Source organism: Carassius auratus, unplaced genomic scaffold (genome assembly GCF_003368295.1).
Source record: "Carassius auratus strain Wakin unplaced genomic scaffold, ASM336829v1 scaf_tig00019247, whole genome shotgun sequence".
NCBI classification, from domain to species: domain Eukaryota; kingdom Metazoa; phylum Chordata; class Actinopteri; order Cypriniformes; family Cyprinidae; genus Carassius; species Carassius auratus.
In genome coordinates, this window is record NW_020524938.1 from 1 (window position 1) to 18679 (window position 18679).

Genomic DNA, 18679 nt, shown 5'->3' on the forward strand with positions numbered 1-18679 from the left:
TTTGCGACACGACCATTTTGATGGTTAACATCTTGAACTTGAGCGCTTTGACTGTACGGTTTAAGCCTCGAAGATCCAAGATTGGACACACTCCCTCACCCTTTTTGGGAACCAGGAAGTATCTGCTTAAATAGCCCGACTCTCTCCTTGGAAGAGGAACATGTTCTATGGCCTCTTTGCCCAGAAGAGTTTGTAGCTCTTGAGAACAGTACCTGAATGTTTCCACACACTGCCAGACTCTCTGAGAGTGGTACCAATTTTATAGTTCCTTTTGAGGGGATGTTAGATGTTCCGTGTCCTAATGATGGCAGGAAACACAGGAACATCTAATATCTCACTGGAAACCAGCGCCCCCCTGAATCACACAAAGTGGCGGGGATGGAGGGCTTTTGTGAGGGTAACAGGGTGGGGCGGAAAAGATATAGCTTGCAAGCATCTTTTAAAACCGAGGAATCTCCGAATACCCCCACGACTTTGCATCCACGATAGCTGAAAAAGTCAACGTCGGAGGGCACAAAGATGCGAGAAGTATACGGTTTGCTCCCATGACTTCGACCAGCTAATCATGGAGGTCCTCGAAAAAGGGGAGAGACTGATGTTCAGTCTCTCTCTCCTACCACCAGACAGAAACCTATTCTCCAGATTACTACATTTGGGGGTCTCTTGTTCGCGTGGCCAGTCAAGCTGCAATCTGTCCACGCGCGAGTAACCACCTCGAGCAGTTCCTCGACCGATTTCCTCTCGCGAGAGGAACGCTAAGAGGCGGCTGCTCATGGCCCGAAGACCCAAGAGATATATCATCCTCTCTCAGATCAACCGAAGAGGACACCGTGTGCATTCGGTGACACCACAAGCGAAAGTGACGTGGCCCCGTCACTTTCTCGTCATGCAAGATCTGCACGGGCCCGCGATGAAAAGGTGGGTGCGGTCTGGAAATAGTTCAGATGAGCACGAAGCATCTTCAGTGAGAGCAGTTCACAATACTCGCACTCGCCCATTTCTAAAGCCAGAACAATCGCTCTTTCCCCAACAAACAGAACACTAATCATGAGTATCCAGCTCATACATAGGACGAGAGCATGGAGGAACACAACACTTACCGTTTCGTTGACTCATCCTACAAAGATCTGTAGCTGACGAAAAGAATCTTCTTGACGCACACATGCACAGAATGATCTGAAGACAAAAAACCTGGTTGATGCACCTGTGGCATCGACTGAAGCTTTCGAAAGGGAACAGACCACGGAGAAGTCTTCTTTGACCTGTTTTGTAAGTATGAACTCTTATGAGATAGGACAGATTTGACTACGTTACCTAACATGAGAATAAATCAAATAAAGGTAGACGGTGTAGGAAATTTAGCAACATAAAACAAGAAATAATTTAAAACATCCCACTGACCTCTCACAGTCAAAGAAGACTGCAAAGAGGAGAGTTTTTTGAGTAAATGCTTTAATTTAATTTAAATTTTTGACAACTGTAGAGCAAAGTTATTTTGTAGACTTTTGTAGGTCTTCAACTTGACTACTTGTTTAAAAAAAACCTATGCATTGTGCATAGTGTTCACTTGGCCTTTTAGATTACTTTACTTAACTCCAACCAGAGCCCTAGCAGGGTTAAGGATGGTTTAATAGCCAATTACAAAAACCGTTACCTTCCATTTACAACATACACAGTCTAAGGAACTGCAGTCGATATATCTCTCTGGGCAGATGGACAGCCTCTGGACACAAAGAAGAAGAGAAAATCTGTTCTCAGATAATCTCTTCTTGTATGCCCTTTTTGCTATTGTCTTTCCAAAGGCAAGCTTTATTTTTGAAGGTTGTATGTGATGTAGGGCCACATTGTTCCACATGTGGCTCAGTCTGGCTGTCAAACCCGGAGGGAGAATGTCTCTTTTTATGTCTCTGCCTATGAACCCTGCCACAAAATCTCTCTGTCTTTCACCTCTCTACTTAATAAACCAAATTTCTATTTACTTGCTTCTTGCTGTCTTTGCTTTCAGCATTTGTCTAAGTGACTAATGTTAAAAAGTGGTCTGTAAGGAAGGCAGGATCTCCCCTAAATGCTTTATCTGTATATAAAGTAATAAAATAATGCTCCATTTTACTTCTATTAGATAAATATATCAGTACGGACAGATCAAGCAAAAGGAAGAGCTTGATGCTGTTGCAGACTGGTTTACCTTCTCTCTCTCTTTTAAAGAGGATTTAATCACTTTTTTGTTATTCGTTATTGACTGTTTTGGCTGTTCCTAAAGATGTAGGATTATTTCTGTTGGTCTTCCAAAAGGTCCTTCCTCTGTTCTTGTTTTCTGTCTCCTTTTCCTCAGGTTTTTTTTTTGGTCTCTTTTCATTTCCTCTCTCTCTAGCTCGTTTTAAGATTTTCCACCCACCCACAAGCTGTGTTAATATATTTGGACAGTTGAGTGTATATGTTGCATTTTATCTGCATCTCTTTGGTGTGTTTTCTCATTGTTTTATACCACACAAATGCACCCAAGTTGCGAGTGCTTATACAAGTTAGACCGTGCCACCCACTGTGTCATGACACTGAAGTGAACTAGATATTGGCTCTCTATCATTGGTCATGTTTGGTATTTCCTCTTTGTGTACATAGCTGGTGAATTGGAGTTAAAGGTTAAGTGTGTTCATTTTGTGCCACTAGGGGCACCAAGCAGAATTGCTGAAATAGAAATATTGCTTCCAAACAGGTTTCCCAAACACTCCATCCTGTCCCCTGTCTGCCAGTACTCACATTACTTTAAAGCATTGCAAAATATGTAAAAGGGTCAGAAGTACCATACATTTGAAGTTTATTGCAGACTATTTAAAGTTATGCAAAAATTTTAATTCTTTCAGAGTGTAATGAAACTATATACATAATTGCATCATGCGCAATGCTTTATGGGAGTGGGTGGTTTTTGTTGAGCTCTGTTCCCCAGATTCCGGTTTCCATGGCAACAATTACTTCTCCTTTTGGTGGCTCTCCGTCAGAATTGTGGGTTTTGTATTTTACCTGGAATAACACAATAATAATAGTTATAATAAAAATACTAAACATATTTTTTTAAGTTGGCTTGTAAACATTCTTGTCTTCACAAAAAAAAGCTTGAACTTGCCCTAATTTTCTGCATGGAGTAATTTTTTGTAATAGTTTTCCAGTTTTAACTATAGAAAGAACCGTGGGTATAAAACAGGTATGGACCCGTCTGATAATAAAAAATGTCACTTGCTTTAAAGGGGGGGGGGGGGGTGAAATGCTATTTCATGCATACTGAGTTTTTTACACTGTTAAAGAGTTGGATTCCCATGCTAAACATGGACAAAGTTTCAAAAATTAAGTTGTACGTTTGAAGGAGTATTTCTGTTCCAAAAATACTCCTTCCGGTTTGTCACAAGTTTCGGAAAGTTTTTTTTTTAGTATGGCTCTGTGTGACGTTAGATGGAGCGGAATTTCCTTATATGGGTCCTAAGGGCACGTCTGCCAGAAGAGCGCGCGCTCCCGTATAGCAGGGCACTGAGAGCACAACAGACATTCACTGATCAGAGCGAGAGCGTCGCGAAATGTCACAAAAGGAGTGTGTTTTTTGGTTGCCAGGGCAAGACAACCCTGCACAGATTACCAAAAGAGAAACAGCATTAAGAGACCAGTGGATGGAGTTTATTTTTACAGAGCATCAACGGAGTTGTGCAAGTGTTTGTGTTTGTTCCCCCTGCATTTCGAAGATGCTTGTTTTACAAACAAGGCCCAGTTTGACGCCAGATTTGCACATCGTTTATTTCGTAAGGATAATGCAGTCCCAACGAAAAAGGGTCACGATCGTGTGTTGGAACCGCATGCGGTGAGTAAAACTGCTTCAGATATCTCTGTGTTGTTAACTTAGCTATCGGCGCGTAAGCACATCAAGTAAACAACATGCAATGTTGTCATCAGACTGCACTTTCCACATGTACAGCTTAAAAAAAAAAAAAAAAAAAAAAGACGACAAAGTGGAACTTAGTCATTTTCCAAAACTGCTAAGCAAATATATACAGTTTCAGTACATACCACATAGAGACGTTGTTGCTGATGCTGCTCTTGTTAAATTTCAGCCTCTGGATCTGATTCTGGATCATAAATATATGCTGAATCTGACTGTTAGCCATGGTTTGTTTTGGTTGGTTTTGTCCTCACAGTGTCACAGCTTCCAGACGCTCTCAACGCAAAAGCCTACTGGCGCTCATGATTCTTTAGCTCCGCCCACACGTCACGCCTCCAGCCAGTCGTGTTTTTCCGGGAAAAATCGGTACAGACCATCTTTCTCTTATGAATATAATAAAACTAAAGACTTTTTGGAGTTATGAAGGATGCAGTACTACTCTATAGGTACTCAAGATTAACAGGATATTGAGTGAAAACGAGCATTTCACCCCCCCTTTAAATAAATACAGCTCAATGCACATTTCACTCACCTTAATACAAAATACAGTCTATGAAAATTGAATTTGCTTTTATACTTTTATTTACTTTAAGTGATTGGGTAATGTAGGAAAATATAACTGTGTGATGACAATAATAGAAATATACTATTAGTAATACTAGCAAAGCTGTTTCTAATAAAATCATGCTAGGCAGGTATAGCATATACAGTAAATTAATAAACACATTCTCATTTTGTCAGTTATTTATTTTCTGTTATTATCACTCCTGTTAGCTTGGTTGTTTGCTACCTTTACGGCTTTAATATGTTGTATTTTGTACTCAGAGACCTATGATACCAGCTCCAGAGACAGCTGTTTATCTAGAATACTGGCACCCAGACACATGACCCAAAAGATTATGTCTTATTAGTCAGTGTTTTTTCTTCCATCACTGAAGGAAACTTGGCAGAGTTAGGAGTGAAAAAAATGGGATTCTGTAGCCTTTTAATGGCAATAATAAGAAATACCTCAAAATATAAAGTAAAAAAAAGAAAGAAAATAACAGTGCTCCGGATGTCATGGTTTGTGGTAGGAACATTTCTTTATAATGGTGCTTGAGTTACCTCTATTTTAATTCATCCAATGTTGCAGCTAACTTTTAGAGGAAAAAATACCTGCCTCAGTCTCAAGTGGAGACAGATTTCATGGGCAGCAGACAGGTGGCTCAGTCTGGGTTTAAATTAAGTTGTCTTTCCTGCCTCATGTTCCTGGGTCTGTAATGGGTCTGAGATGGGTTCATTTGGCCTGCTGAGGGCTCAGGCAGTGAGAGTCCATTTAGTTGGCTCAGTCCTTACTGTGATTAAAGGGTTCCATTATACAAGAGTGGAGAATCAAGTGGAAAATAATGTTCTTCCGGCAGCTACACTCAGTGTGAGGAAGCAGTCAGCCTACTTGTTCATAAGAGAGAATACACATCTAGAGACATTAAAAGCAAGAGGAGATTTAGCTCTAGGAATAGAAGTTATAATAGATATGCACAGCTGACAAAATATTGTCTGCACTGACATGTCTCAAAAGGACTTTGTTAGCATTTCGCTAAACTAACAGCAACACTGTGTCTGATCTTTTCTCTCTGCAGCAACTGATGCGATCTTCAGTTTTCCACATGTTCATTCTCAGTATGGTGGCCGTTGACGTGATTGTAGCTGCTAGCAATTACCACAGGGGTGAAGACCATAAACTCACCAATGACGAGTTCTACCTGGCTGAGGTAAGACCTGTCAAAATCGATTCTTAGAAACTTGATTTTTTACATTTATTTTTTAATATGTGTAGCAATTTCACATGAGCAAAATGAGATTTTGCGGAAACACGATGATAGTTACCAGTTGCTAAATATGATATATTACTGATTTAATTTGAGATGAGAAACACATCTGTTGTTAAAGGTATAGTTCACCCAAAAATGAAAATTCTGTCATAAAATACTTGCCCTCATGTTGTTCCAAACCTGTAAGACTTTTCTAAGATCTTCAAAGGGTCGGAAAGCTCTCAGATTAGAATCTGAGATCAAAAATATCTTAATTTGTGTTCTGAAGATGAACAAACTTCTTACTGTTTTGGAACGACATGAAGGTGAGTAATTAATAACAGAATTTTCATTTTTGGGTGAGCTATCCCTTTAAGTTCAAATTCAAGTTTATTTTCATTCCGCTATATGTGGGATATAAATGTTGTGCTGCACAAGACCACGGAGCTACATATAGATGGACATATAATCATATAAAACAAATAAATATATAAATCTGTATACAGTGGGTACAGAAAGTATTCAGACCCCCTTAAACTTTTCACTCTTTGTTATATTGCAGCCATTTGCTAAAATAATTTAAGTTCATTTTTTCCTTATTAATTTTCACACAGCACCCCATATTGACAGAAAAACACAGAATTGTTGACATTTTTGCAGATTTATAAAAAAATAAAAACTGAAATATCACATGGTACTAAGTATTCAGACCCTTTGCTGTGACACTCATATATTTAACTCAGGTGATGTCCATTTCTTCTGATCAACCTTGAAATGGTTCTATACCTTCATTTGAGTCCAGCTGTGTTTGATTATACTGATTGGACTTGATTGGGAAAGCCACACGCCTGTCTATGTCAGTCAGAGCAAATGAGAATCATGAGGTCAAAGGAACTGCCTGAAGAGCTCAGAGACAGAATTGTGGCAAGGCACAGATCTGGCCAAGGTTACAAAAAACTTTCTGCTGCACTTAAGGTTCCTATGAGCAAAGTGGCCTCCATAATCCTTAAATGGAAGACATTTAGGATGACCAGAACCCTTCCTAGAGCTGGCCATCCGGCCAAACTGAGCTATCGGTGGGAGAGGTAAAGAAGAACCCAAAGATCATTGTGGCTGAGCTCCAGAGATGCATTCAGGAAATGGGAGAAAGTTGTAGAAAGTAAACCATCACTGCATCCCTCCACCAGTCAGGGCTTTATGGCAAAGTGGCTCGACGGAAGCCTCTCCTCAGTGCAAGACACATGAAAGCCCCCATGGAGTTTGCTAAAAAAAACACCTGAAGGATTCTCTGGTCTGATGAAACCAAGATAATACTTTTTGGCCTTAAATCTAAGCGGTATGTGTGGAGAAAACCAGGCACTGCTCATCACCTGTCCAATACAGTCCCAACAGTGAAGCAAGGTGGTGGCAGGATCATGCTGTTGGGGTGTTTTTCAGCTGCAGGGACAGAACGACTGGTTGCAATCGAGGGGAAGATTAATGCGGCCAAGTGAAGGGATATCCTGGACGAAAACCTTCTCCAGAGTGCTTAGGACCTCAGACTGGGCCGGAGGTTCACATTCCAACAAGACAATGACCCTAAGCACACAGCTAGAATAATGAAGGAGTGGCTTCACAACAACTCTTTGACTGTTCTTGAATGGCCCAGCCAGAGCCCTGACTTAAACCCAATTGAGCATCTCTGGAGAGACCTTAAAATGGCTGTTCACCAACGTTTACCATCCAACCTGACAGAACTGGAGAGGATCTGCATGGAGGAATGGCAGAGGATCCCCAAATCCAGGTGTGAAAAACTTGTTGCATCTTTCCCAAAAAGATTTATGGCTGTATTAGATCAAAAGGGTGCTTCTTCTAAATGCTGAGCAACAGTGTTGGTCATCTTACTTGAAAAAGTAATTAGTTAGTTACAAATTACTTCTCCCAAAATGTAATTGAGTTAGTAACTCAGTTACCACATTGTAAAAGTAATTAGTTACTTAGCAAAGTAACTGTGACATTATTTTTTATGTTCTATAACACTATTACGTCCTATAACACCTTAACATGTTTATAGTAACTGATTGAAGAATAAAAACACTATAAGTATTTTAGAAAATGTTGTATTTATTTGAACTCAATAGATTGCAGCCTGCCATATGATATGCATAGAAATAAAAACATTAAAAAAATTAATAATGAAAATAAAATTCAAGTATAAAATTAAGACAAACAAATTTAAACTTGGGTAAAAAGAAACAAAGGGAAAACTGGCCATTAGTGCAAATCTCTGTAACTGTATATTAGGCTTAAAGTTACTGCACAATAAACAGAACACTATCCAACTCTTATGGTGCGTTCACATCAGATGCAAATAGAGTGTCTGGCGCGAGTGATTTCAATGTTAAGTCAATGCAAAGACGCGAATAGACAATCTCTGAAAATTGTCGAAACACATTTTTAAATACACCATATATTTGAGTTTAAAACAACTACATTATTGCATGAAATACTTTTAAAACTACATTTCATGACACGATAACAGTAATGTTTAGAAAACTATCTGTATAAAAATGGTGGTTGAAAATGCTGCCTGAACTCAGCTGGCAGAAGCCCCCCCCATGACGCGAATTTGCGTCTGTTTGCGCGAATGAAGAGTATGAACTCAAAATGTTCAAGCGTCCAACTACAGTCACGTCTGGTTTGAACACAGCATTAAATATTCAGTACAGCAACATGTTAGCATGTGTCGATGTGAGGTGGTTCATAAGATTTGAGTTGCTTGAGGCAGACGTGGATAAAGTTTTTTTTCCTGGGCATACCATGCATGTTACAGAAACATTCTCGCCTTTAATTTCCAGTACTTCCAGTTCGAAAACGGCATTATCGCTGATGCCGTCTTGTGTTTAGAAGTTGTCAGATCGTGCAGTGCGACAATGTGGGCAGGGCACCGCCCACCCAGCCAATCATCATCAGATTTGCAATGGTGTCAGGCAGCTGATATGTAGCCACTAGCCAAAGCATGACACCTTGTGTTTTATTCAACCAAATTGTAGTAAAGCGACACTTTACATTCTGAGTAAAGATTACGGCGTTGCAACGATGGGAAAAGTAATTAATTAGATAACTCCGTTACTGAAAATTAAACTCTGTTAGTAATGCCATTATACTTAAACGCCGTTACTCCCAACACTGCTGAGCAAAGGGTCTGAATACTTAGGACCATGTGATATTTCAGTTTTTCTTTCTTTAATAAATGTGCAAAAACGTCAACAATTCTGTTTTTCTGTCAATTTGGGGTGCTGTTTGTACATTGAGGAGAAAAATGAACTTAAATGATTTAAAAAAATGGCTGCAATATAACAGAGTGAAAAATTTAATGGGGTCTGAATACTTTCTGTACCCACTGTAAATGTACATATTTACATATACCCATATAACCAATGCAAACATATAACCTTGATAAAATTACACATATCTATCTGTAGTTAAAATACCATGTAATAAAATGTCATACAGTTTATTTTATTTTATGTTCAATTTTTGGGATAAATTGAACAGATCTATAAATATATATATATATATATATATATATATAGCTGAAAATTATATACAAAAAAATACATTAATTTGCAATTATCATTTTTAATTAAGATTTTATCTGGGACACAGCATATATCTGATGCCTAAAATGGATGCCCCAGATGTTACTAGTCACGCCCTGATCACTTTTCATGCTAGGTGCTACGGGGACTGCATAGTTTGAATCCCACTGTGAAAACCTTCACCTCTTTTACAGATATTCAGTGTCAAGATGCTACTTGATAATGAACTTTTCTGGCATGGGTTTTCTGCTTTTTCTTTGTCTTGGCAATGCTTATTAGTTTTAAAAGACACAATTCTGCACTGTTATCCTGAGTTATGAGATGGGCAGAAGAACCCTTATACTGTTATTGCACTCAAACACATCAGCAGATCAGATTTTGCTGAAAGCTCATATATACATATCCTCATCACTTTCTGTCGCCTTAAAAACCCTGAGATTAAATCAACTGAGTGACAGCGTGGGCGCAAACAGCTTGTGGGCAACACTCCATTTTAGCGAGTGCCCGGTTGGTGTGTGTGTGTGTATGTGTCCTGTTTGCCACGCACTGCCTCTGCAATCAGTATGCAGGCGGCACAGTGGGAACAAAGACAGATAGAGGAGTGTGGCCATCCGCCCACTCCAAGCTGAAAGAGAGAGATAAGGAGGAAGAGGCACCCCACATATTCACAGACCGATCCATCTCATCATTAATCCACGCTGCTCTTTATTTGAATCAGACTAAATGGGGGGAAAACTGGGGAAGTACTACTTTTGTTTAGACACTTTAGACATGCTCATGCCTTAATGCATCTCACTGAGATTGCATTTATTTCCCATTACGTCATTCCTATTTATTGTATCTTATACATGAAAAATCAGAGTTATTATGAATGAAAATGGTTCTTCAGCCCTCTTTGTTTGAATGTGAGTGTATTCACATACGTGTTCCCTTTGCAAAAACCAAAGGCTCTAGAGATACTTAAAAAGCAATTACTAAGAAATGTGCACACAAGGAACAGCTCTCCATTATAATGCTTCTTGCCTCTCATTGTCTCTTTCTGTCATTTTCAGGTTGCCTTCACTGTGCTGTTTGATTTGGAAGCCCTGCTTAAAATCTGGTGTTTGGGCTTCACTGGCTACATTAGTTCCTCTCTACACAAGTTTGAGTCTCTGCTTGTAGTGGGCACCACTCTGCATATCTACCCTGATCTCTACCACTCGCAGTTCACCTACTTCCAGGTTAGAGATTCAAAGATAATCTAGAACTAGGCATCGCTGAAATTTATCGTACAGCTACTCAAGCAAACCTGCAACATGTTCCTGAATTGAACTTAAGGTGTAGGGTTAGAAGCTTGCGATGTAAGACCAATAAAAACATACAACATTTTAGGAACATCTTTGACTTGATTTGCTTTCTTATCTAATTTGTCATCTGCTAACAAGTTACCATGTTTATTTTTAGACAAAGACAAAATACAGATTAGTTTCCAGACATTATTGATTCTGATGGTAACATTTTGACAAATTACGTTATTTTTACTGAGGCCATGACAGATGCAGCCACAGCATTTGTAAAAGGCTCCCTGCATGACTATAGCACCTGCTAGATTCTGAGATGCTAATCATGCACTAATGCAGGGTAATAACGATATTGGTGGCCATGGCGGAGCTGTTTTCATACATCTCCAGGCAGCTGCAGGGAATGGGAATGGATGAAGCACGCTCACGTTGACAAGCCTCATTAAGGACACAACCTGCGCTCTCCCTCCAGTTTTCTCTCAGCAGGAGGGGCGGAGCTCCAACCGTGAATATTCATATCCTCCCCTCATGTCTGGGCTCATGAGCAGTCACCATGTTAAATTTGATTTGTAAATAGATTTCTATATTTTTCCATCATTAGTGAAATGAGTCATTGTCACAAATTGCTATGTCTGGCTCATATTCTAAAACTTTTTGAACATAATTACTTCTTTGCATTACTAAATGTTCTGTAATTGTTTTTCTAACTTTTATTAACATTTATGTTTACATTTATGTTCTTGAAGATGTTTTTTTATATCAGTGTGAGTTAGGTACATACTGTATCAGCAACACATAGCTGCAAAGTGTGTAACAAGTTGAGGTTATAAGTAGACATAGACCTTGCAGATTCTGCAAAATGTTCATTCACAAAAAATAATTTAATAAGCAGATTTTAAGACTGTTCAAGCTCTTTACAAGAAAGACCAGTCATGTATTTATTTTTTTACTGTAAAGGTCAAACTAAACCTTTGCTTTCCAGTTTGCCATATTCAATAGGTCTTACATTTATTTTCTGGAGAGCCTAATTAGTACTCGATTTCCATTGGTTCTCAAGCTACAGTATGCAGTAAGAAATCTCTTGTGCATTACACAAAGTGTCCCCAAGTAAAGTTCATTGTCTTCCTAGTTAGAATTTTCATTTATGTATTTGGAAGATGCTTTCAAACTGAAGTTACTTTCAGTGTAATATATAATTAGAATTTAACTGAAATAAAATCAAGAGTTGCAATATTATGACCAATGGTCAGCATCATTAGACAAGCATTTTTAGTTTTAGATCTCTGAAGCAACAAAAGCCAAAACAAAGCACATTTGTCAGTGTGTCTGATGTGAAGAAAGACCTTCTGCTGAGGATTGCTGGATGGTTTTTCTAGATTTAAAAGTAACGACAGCAGGAGTACTCTCAGGTCACATTTACCTAGAAGCAAATGGATCAATATCTATTCTCTGCTCTTAATCAAAACTCAACCTAGATATATCATTGCTAAAATTTGTTGTCAACTAAAGTAATTTAATAACTGCTTGAGCAACAATGCCATTTGTAGCCAGGTTACTCTGGAAAGAACCTGATAACAGTGTTTGCTCATTAAAAATAAATAAAACAAACACCAATATGCTCCACAGTTATATTCTTCTGGTGATATTTTTCATGGTAATATTTATGTCAAACATATGTAAAAAGATGATTCTGTGCATGTATCTGTTGGATTATGCTTTGATAAGTTGGTTTAAATTAAGAAAACTGAAATGTTCTTCCATCTTACCTGCAGGTTTTGCGAGTGGTCCGTCTAATAAAGATTTCTCCGGCATTGGAAGACTTTGTGTATAAGATTTTTGGTCCAGGGAAAAAACTCGGCAGTCTAGTGGTTTTCACTGCCAGTCTGCTCATTGTGATGTCTGCCATCAGTCTGCAGATGTTCTGCTTTGTGGAGGACTTGGATCGTTTCACCACATTTCCACGGGTAAATCTCCCTGTTTCTGGAGACATAGAAAGTAGTTGTATATCAAAAAATCAATTGTTGAAAAAATTTGGTGTTGGAGGAGCAAATAAAGTTCTTGAAATCTGTGAATTACGATTGGAGATTTTTGTATTTTGACCATTTTTATAAGTGATTCAAATAGCTGAGATGTTAAAATACTTACAATCGTAACGTCAGAAAAACACTGGTGAAATATAGAGAAGAACTCAAAAACCAGTGTTGACCAAAATATCTCTAAATCAAATATACTACTTAATTTGTCAGCAGATGTAAGACTCTATTCCACGTTTCTTGATACTATGTGCTCATGAGAGGGGTTCTCATTAGTGGTGTCTTTTTATCCTCCGTTATTAGTGGGACTCCACTGATCCCAATGCGTGCTGGGATTTGGAGGGGCTCACATAAACAGATGCCGCTCATATCCAAGGCGGGTGGCACGATAACCATTGAAGATAATGATGTTTACCCAGCTCCCTTGTCAATAGACCTGTTGCAAAATTATCTTCATCTGCAGTCACTCAGAGACAGTGTGACTGTGACCAGGCTCGGGACCAGCTGGGTTTAGACCTTCATTTGACTTCCATGAAAAAAAAAAGGCTATGAAAATGTGGTCTCAAATCTCCGCATGAATCTGAGACCTGGGGCACACTGTTTTTTCTTCTTCCTTATTTTTATTTGCATCCATTTCAGTGAATGTTGTGCTCTATCTTGTCTTATTTTGTCGCAGCACTGTCAGTCAACAATCCTTGTAAATACATGATAATATATTTAGGCAAAGCAACAAACGAAAAAATGTTACTCTGCCTTGTTACTTTTCAAATTTCCATTTTGTTTTGATGACTGGAAAGGTCAGGGGTCAGGACAATTAGCACCATCAATCAAATTCATGAAAACATACATCTGTTATGCCTATTAACTATTCAAGTTTTCACCCATATCCAGATGAGGCACTGGGGGCTGTCAAGCATGTAAAGGGCTTTTGTTGTTTTCTCATAAAAGAAGAAAGAATCCAGTCTGATAAAAAATAAAAAGTTACAGAAAAAATATGGGCTAATGATTTCTCTTTTTTTTTTCCTGCAGGCATTTATGTCCATGTTTCAGATTCTTACACAGGAGGGATGGGTGGATGTCATGGACCAAACTCTGGTGGCAGTGGGACAGATGTGGGCTCCAGTGGTGGCCATATACTTCATTCTCTACCACCTGTTTGCTACACTGGTAAAAATAATTATTTGTGCATTTTCTTTCAGATAAAACAAAAGGATTTTTAAATCGTGCTACAGAGATGACATATTTTTGAAGGCCAACTTGAAAGTTATCCTCACCCAGTCACGCTTTTCCATTGGCTTTTGCAATATTGCACAAAATATGCTCCTACACATTTTGTTCATCATCGTCTTTACAATATAATACAACACAACTTTAACACAAATTTTAAAGCCTAAATACAATTGCCAAAAGTTAAAATCTAAATGTAGGCAAACTTCACCACAGTTGCATGACTTCAATGTTACCACTATTAGGCTTCCGACAAAGTTATAATAGTTTGCAAGAGTGTGATTATAAAAACAATGAGTACTAATGATTAGATCCATTTTCCTGTTCAGTGTGATGATTTTTTAAGATCCTCGACAACCAGTAGTCCCTTTTAAACAACTCTAACTTTGGTTAGCAACCGCTTTTTTCTAGACAAGTTAAGTTTTTAAAAACCAAAAGGGGTTATTACTGATGTATTTTATTTTAAAGAATAAAACTGGAAAATATTTTGAGTTTGTGTTAACCACAGACCTTAATTCATGTTTTAAACTAAAAACCCATTCAAAAAACACACTGACTTCAGCACAATGGAACCGGAAGTTATAAAGTGCTAAACACTAACTTGTTTCTGGGTTTTAATATACAAAAATATGTCATATAGTATTTTGGTGATGCTATCCAATCATATAAATGTGTGGTTAACCAGTGGATTTTCAGTGTTTCAAAATTTAATTCTGGAAACTAAACTGGCAGTGTGTGATGAGACTTGTCTGAAGCATGATCTACATCATCACCTTCATTTTCATTGTGGTATCCAATAAAGGACCCCTGTTCAATGTGTTGCACATGCTCTGTGTGTTCCCAATTTCAGGCACACAGCAACAAAGCAAAGCAAATACATCTAAAATTAAGCTTGCATTCATGCTGCTGAGAGCTAACCAGACTGTTAGAAAATGAATCATACTTCATCCTCCCTTTCCTCTCTTGATCTAGCCATCAAGAGAAAATATTCAGTGATCCTGTAGCAGGTTGGATGTTAGTGAGAGCAGTATTCCAACCTCTAATGGATAGTTTTCTGTGGTTTGAAGAGATGCAGCATTCTAGCTGATGTCTAAGATACTTCGTTTTTTAGTGAATGTGAGTAAAGCGGATCAGTCTGTGTGCAGGACTTTCTGTAGTACAGCAGTTGACTACTGCCTGCTATGTTTTCTTCAGACAGTAATTATAAAGACTTTAAGGAGTAAATCTGAGATTGTTTTGTGAGTATCTGACTGCTTGTAGCCTGAAAACTTGTGTTGTGTATAAAGTGGACATGGATACATTTCTGTGCTGTCTCCCACCCATGAACAGAAACAACACTTGCTTAGAAAATATAGCAGTAAATAGCCTCTGGAAACATCCTAACACACATGCATTTTATAGTCGTCACACCTGACATCAAACATTTCCTTTACTTGTAGTTGTATCTTAAAAAAAAAAAAAACACACCTTTAGGGCATTTCACAGACACATCACGGCCCCTGTCACTCCCCGTTACAGATATTACAAGCGAACATTTGACCATTGGTGTCTTCTTGTTGTTTTACCAACCATTGCCATAAAATCTCCACAATGCAATGCACATACAGTATAAGCATACTGCCAAGATAATGAAATATTTGCACACGAGATCTTAGCTATAGATTTATGTTAACCATTTCTTGGCAATATCCTCAGTTGAGAACAGAAAGTACTCTGGATCTAATTGCACTGTGGTGGTCGTAATGATTTTTTTTTTCTTTTGTTTGACTTTTGACAAGTTTGAGTGAGTGAAGAGCAGCCGTTTAAATTTGACATTTGAATGAGAGTGCACACTAATGACAGAGCAGACCGAGCATGTAATCAAGACACGGCTGAATCATTTATTAATTTCCTGTCACAGAAAAAAAAAAGAAAGAAAATATGATGAATAGAAAAGACAATGCCTAATGCATTTTAGGACAGCTTTAGACACCTCACACATAAGGAGAAGTGTCATTAAATATCAAAGCACTGATGACATCTAAGGCACAGTCAGCTGTGATTGATTTACTTGTTGTTGCTGTCCTGAGCATCTAATCTTTGTTTGCTGTGTTTATGGTGTAACATTTTGTTTTCCTTTGACATGTGGTTCCATGTCCAATAGCATATTATTTTTCAAATGGAATTTTAATTGTTGGATCATAACTACATCTTGGACAGAACTCATGTTTGCATGACAGATTATCTGTCAACATCACCCCATGAGCACAATACACCTACTGACAATGTACGGCAAAGAATATTGAGGCCACATTACAGTGTTTGTCTTAAAACTGCTGTTGATGTTCAGTTACCATATGTGACTAATGAAAGAGTTGTCTTAAATATCTTCGAATGGCTTATTTGTTTTTCCTAAACATTGCCCTAAATGCATATAAGGATGTACTGGCAAATTGCAACGAAAGCTAAATTCAGTATGTTCTTGTCTTTTAGATCCTCCTGAGTCTTTTTGTGGCTGTCATTTTGGACAATCTTGAGTTGGATGAAGACTTGAAGAAGTTAAAACAGGTAAGATTGTGATAATTGTTCTACTTATTTTATACACCAGTTTGAAACTTTGTGGTCGGTAAGATCTTTGAAATATTTTTGAAAGATGCTCACCTAGGATGCGTTTATTACAGTTACTTAATACAGTTAAATATAACTAATATACAGTTTTACAAAATAATAGTTTTTTATTTTAATGTATTTTAAAATATAGTTTATTTCTTTAGCATCAAAGTTGAATCATAAGAACTTATTATATCCCTCCATTCACTGTCAGAAAAACCCTAAATAATAAGATCTGATTTCAAAGTAAATTAGGTTATAATACTTTTACAATGTGCTTTCTGAACCGTTGAATCACAATACATCCAAAAACATTCCTCAACTAGCACGATTGTAGCCTTAAACAGTTTAATTTTATCTTCCCTGCATTTGAGGAAAAACGGGGTGAGCCGTGTTAATTAATACAGTTCTCCATCTTGTTCTCTGTCTATTTTTACCTTTTTATGAGGCCGTGATGCACAGGTAACGATGACTCATAGGATAATTAGCGTGAGAAAGCGTGAACTATTCGACAAGCGCACTATGAAAAAACAAGGCACCTTCTTCACAGGATGCAAATGAACTTCTGCTGTGGCCAAATATCATAGGAAATGGCTTTTGAAAGCAATTAGAGGTCGGATGTCTCTGTGGATAACAGCATGTCACCTCTCTCCTCCAGCACATCGGCAACATATTTCAGCAATTGTTTAAATTGTTGAGAGAGAGAAAGCGAGACAGAAACCAGCAACTCATCACAATTTTCATGATTACTTTTGCGAACTATGTTTTGTCATAACTATAATTTGTCATAACTATAACTACATCATACATAAATAGTAGAAGTAATAGTATAAATTGAAAGGGAAGGCCACTGGTTTCCTGTGATTTCTTTTGTTCTCTGTGCTTTTCTCACTCTGAGTAAATGACATGAGTTGTGTTGGTCCTTCAATCCACCAGGCTGTCAAGCTCCAGGCATCTTCGCATGCCCAGATCAGTTATCCCTCAGACACAGCTGACTGATCCACGGTTCCACCTGTAAAATTGCCTATTTTATAGGTGCTTCAAGCACAGATGGGGGCAATCCAAAAATAGAGCGTTAGATTGTGATTGCTGTCCAAGAATACAGGTGGCTTTTGTAAAGCGCATTTCAATGGCTGACCTTAATTGAAGTAACAACTGGATGTTTTTTTGTGTGTGTGTTTTCCCTCACAGTGGCTTTATGACAGCTCTTCTGGGTTGTTTTTTATTTCCATAGGCTTTTCTGTTGCTGCCTAAGAACCTCTGTTACCTTGTAATAAAGTCATCAGTAACTGTCTCTTAAAATGTTTGGCCACATGCTAGATAGAAGGATTTCTGAAAATGGAGCATTAATTATGACACTACATTTAACCTTCAGACTCTCAGAGGCTCAGAATTGACAGACAATTTATTTGTATTTTTTTGGCAGGGAATTGTTTGTCTGTTTGATTAGGCTTAGCTTTGTGTGATTTTTAGCACGTCTTCTACATACTGAAAATAGACAGATTCATTCACCATTCATTTCCATTATACCACGAACAATAAACAATTAATTCAAACAATTAACCTAAGGTTATGATGTGTTATCATGTTTTATATTGGATTATTCTTTTCAAAGGCTTATCCCTTTTAATAGCTCAAGCCAAACTTTACACAAGCAATTATTTTATTTTTATGACATGCTGAATGTATCTGAATCAGTTGAACAGGATTGAAATGTTAAACTAAAGGAAGAACAGTGACTGTTACACAACATATTCAGAAGCCATATTTTAATGAAGTATGTATATGAAACAGTATTTTGTGGTGTTTTCCATTAATTCAGTTTATACTATTAAATAATATTAAATAAAATAAATACTTATTTTTGTTATGTGCAGTATATACATATACAGTGCCATTCAAACAGTCAAACAAGTAATACTTTTGTTCAGTAAGAATGTGTTAATTAGTTCACCAAATCAGGCATGTTAGAATGATTTCTGAAGTATCTTTAAGGATAAATGCAAACTCTGAAAATTAAATACTTTCACATATACAGTTTATTTGTGAGAGTTCATGGTATTCCCTACATTATGAGGACCAAATGCCCCCTTAGGAAGTATAATACCCGCATATTTTGACATTGAAGGGACATTTTTTTTTACAGCTATGGGGTCACCATAAAACATAGAAACCCAATGTGTGCGTGTGTGCACATCTCTGTATAAGAAAAATTGTATGCAAAGTCGATGTGAGGTTGACTTTTCAAATGTATAAC

At 37.7% G+C, this 18679-nt stretch overlaps 1 protein-coding gene across 1 annotated transcript; it reads left to right on the top strand.

The window, feature by feature from the left end:
• The first annotated feature begins 5360 nt into the window (after positions 1-5360).
• LOC113076177 (sodium leak channel non-selective protein-like) lies at positions 5361-17421 on the top strand. Its single transcript, XM_026248829.1, has 6 exons — positions 5361-5673; positions 10346-10513; positions 12346-12537; positions 13636-13773; positions 16306-16380; positions 17359-17421. The coding sequence occupies exons 1-6, from the start codon at positions 5548-5550 to the stop codon at positions 17419-17421; spliced, it is 762 nt and encodes a 253-aa protein (XP_026104614.1). The 5' UTR covers positions 5361-5547.
• The last annotated feature ends 1258 nt before the right edge of the window (positions 17422-18679 follow it).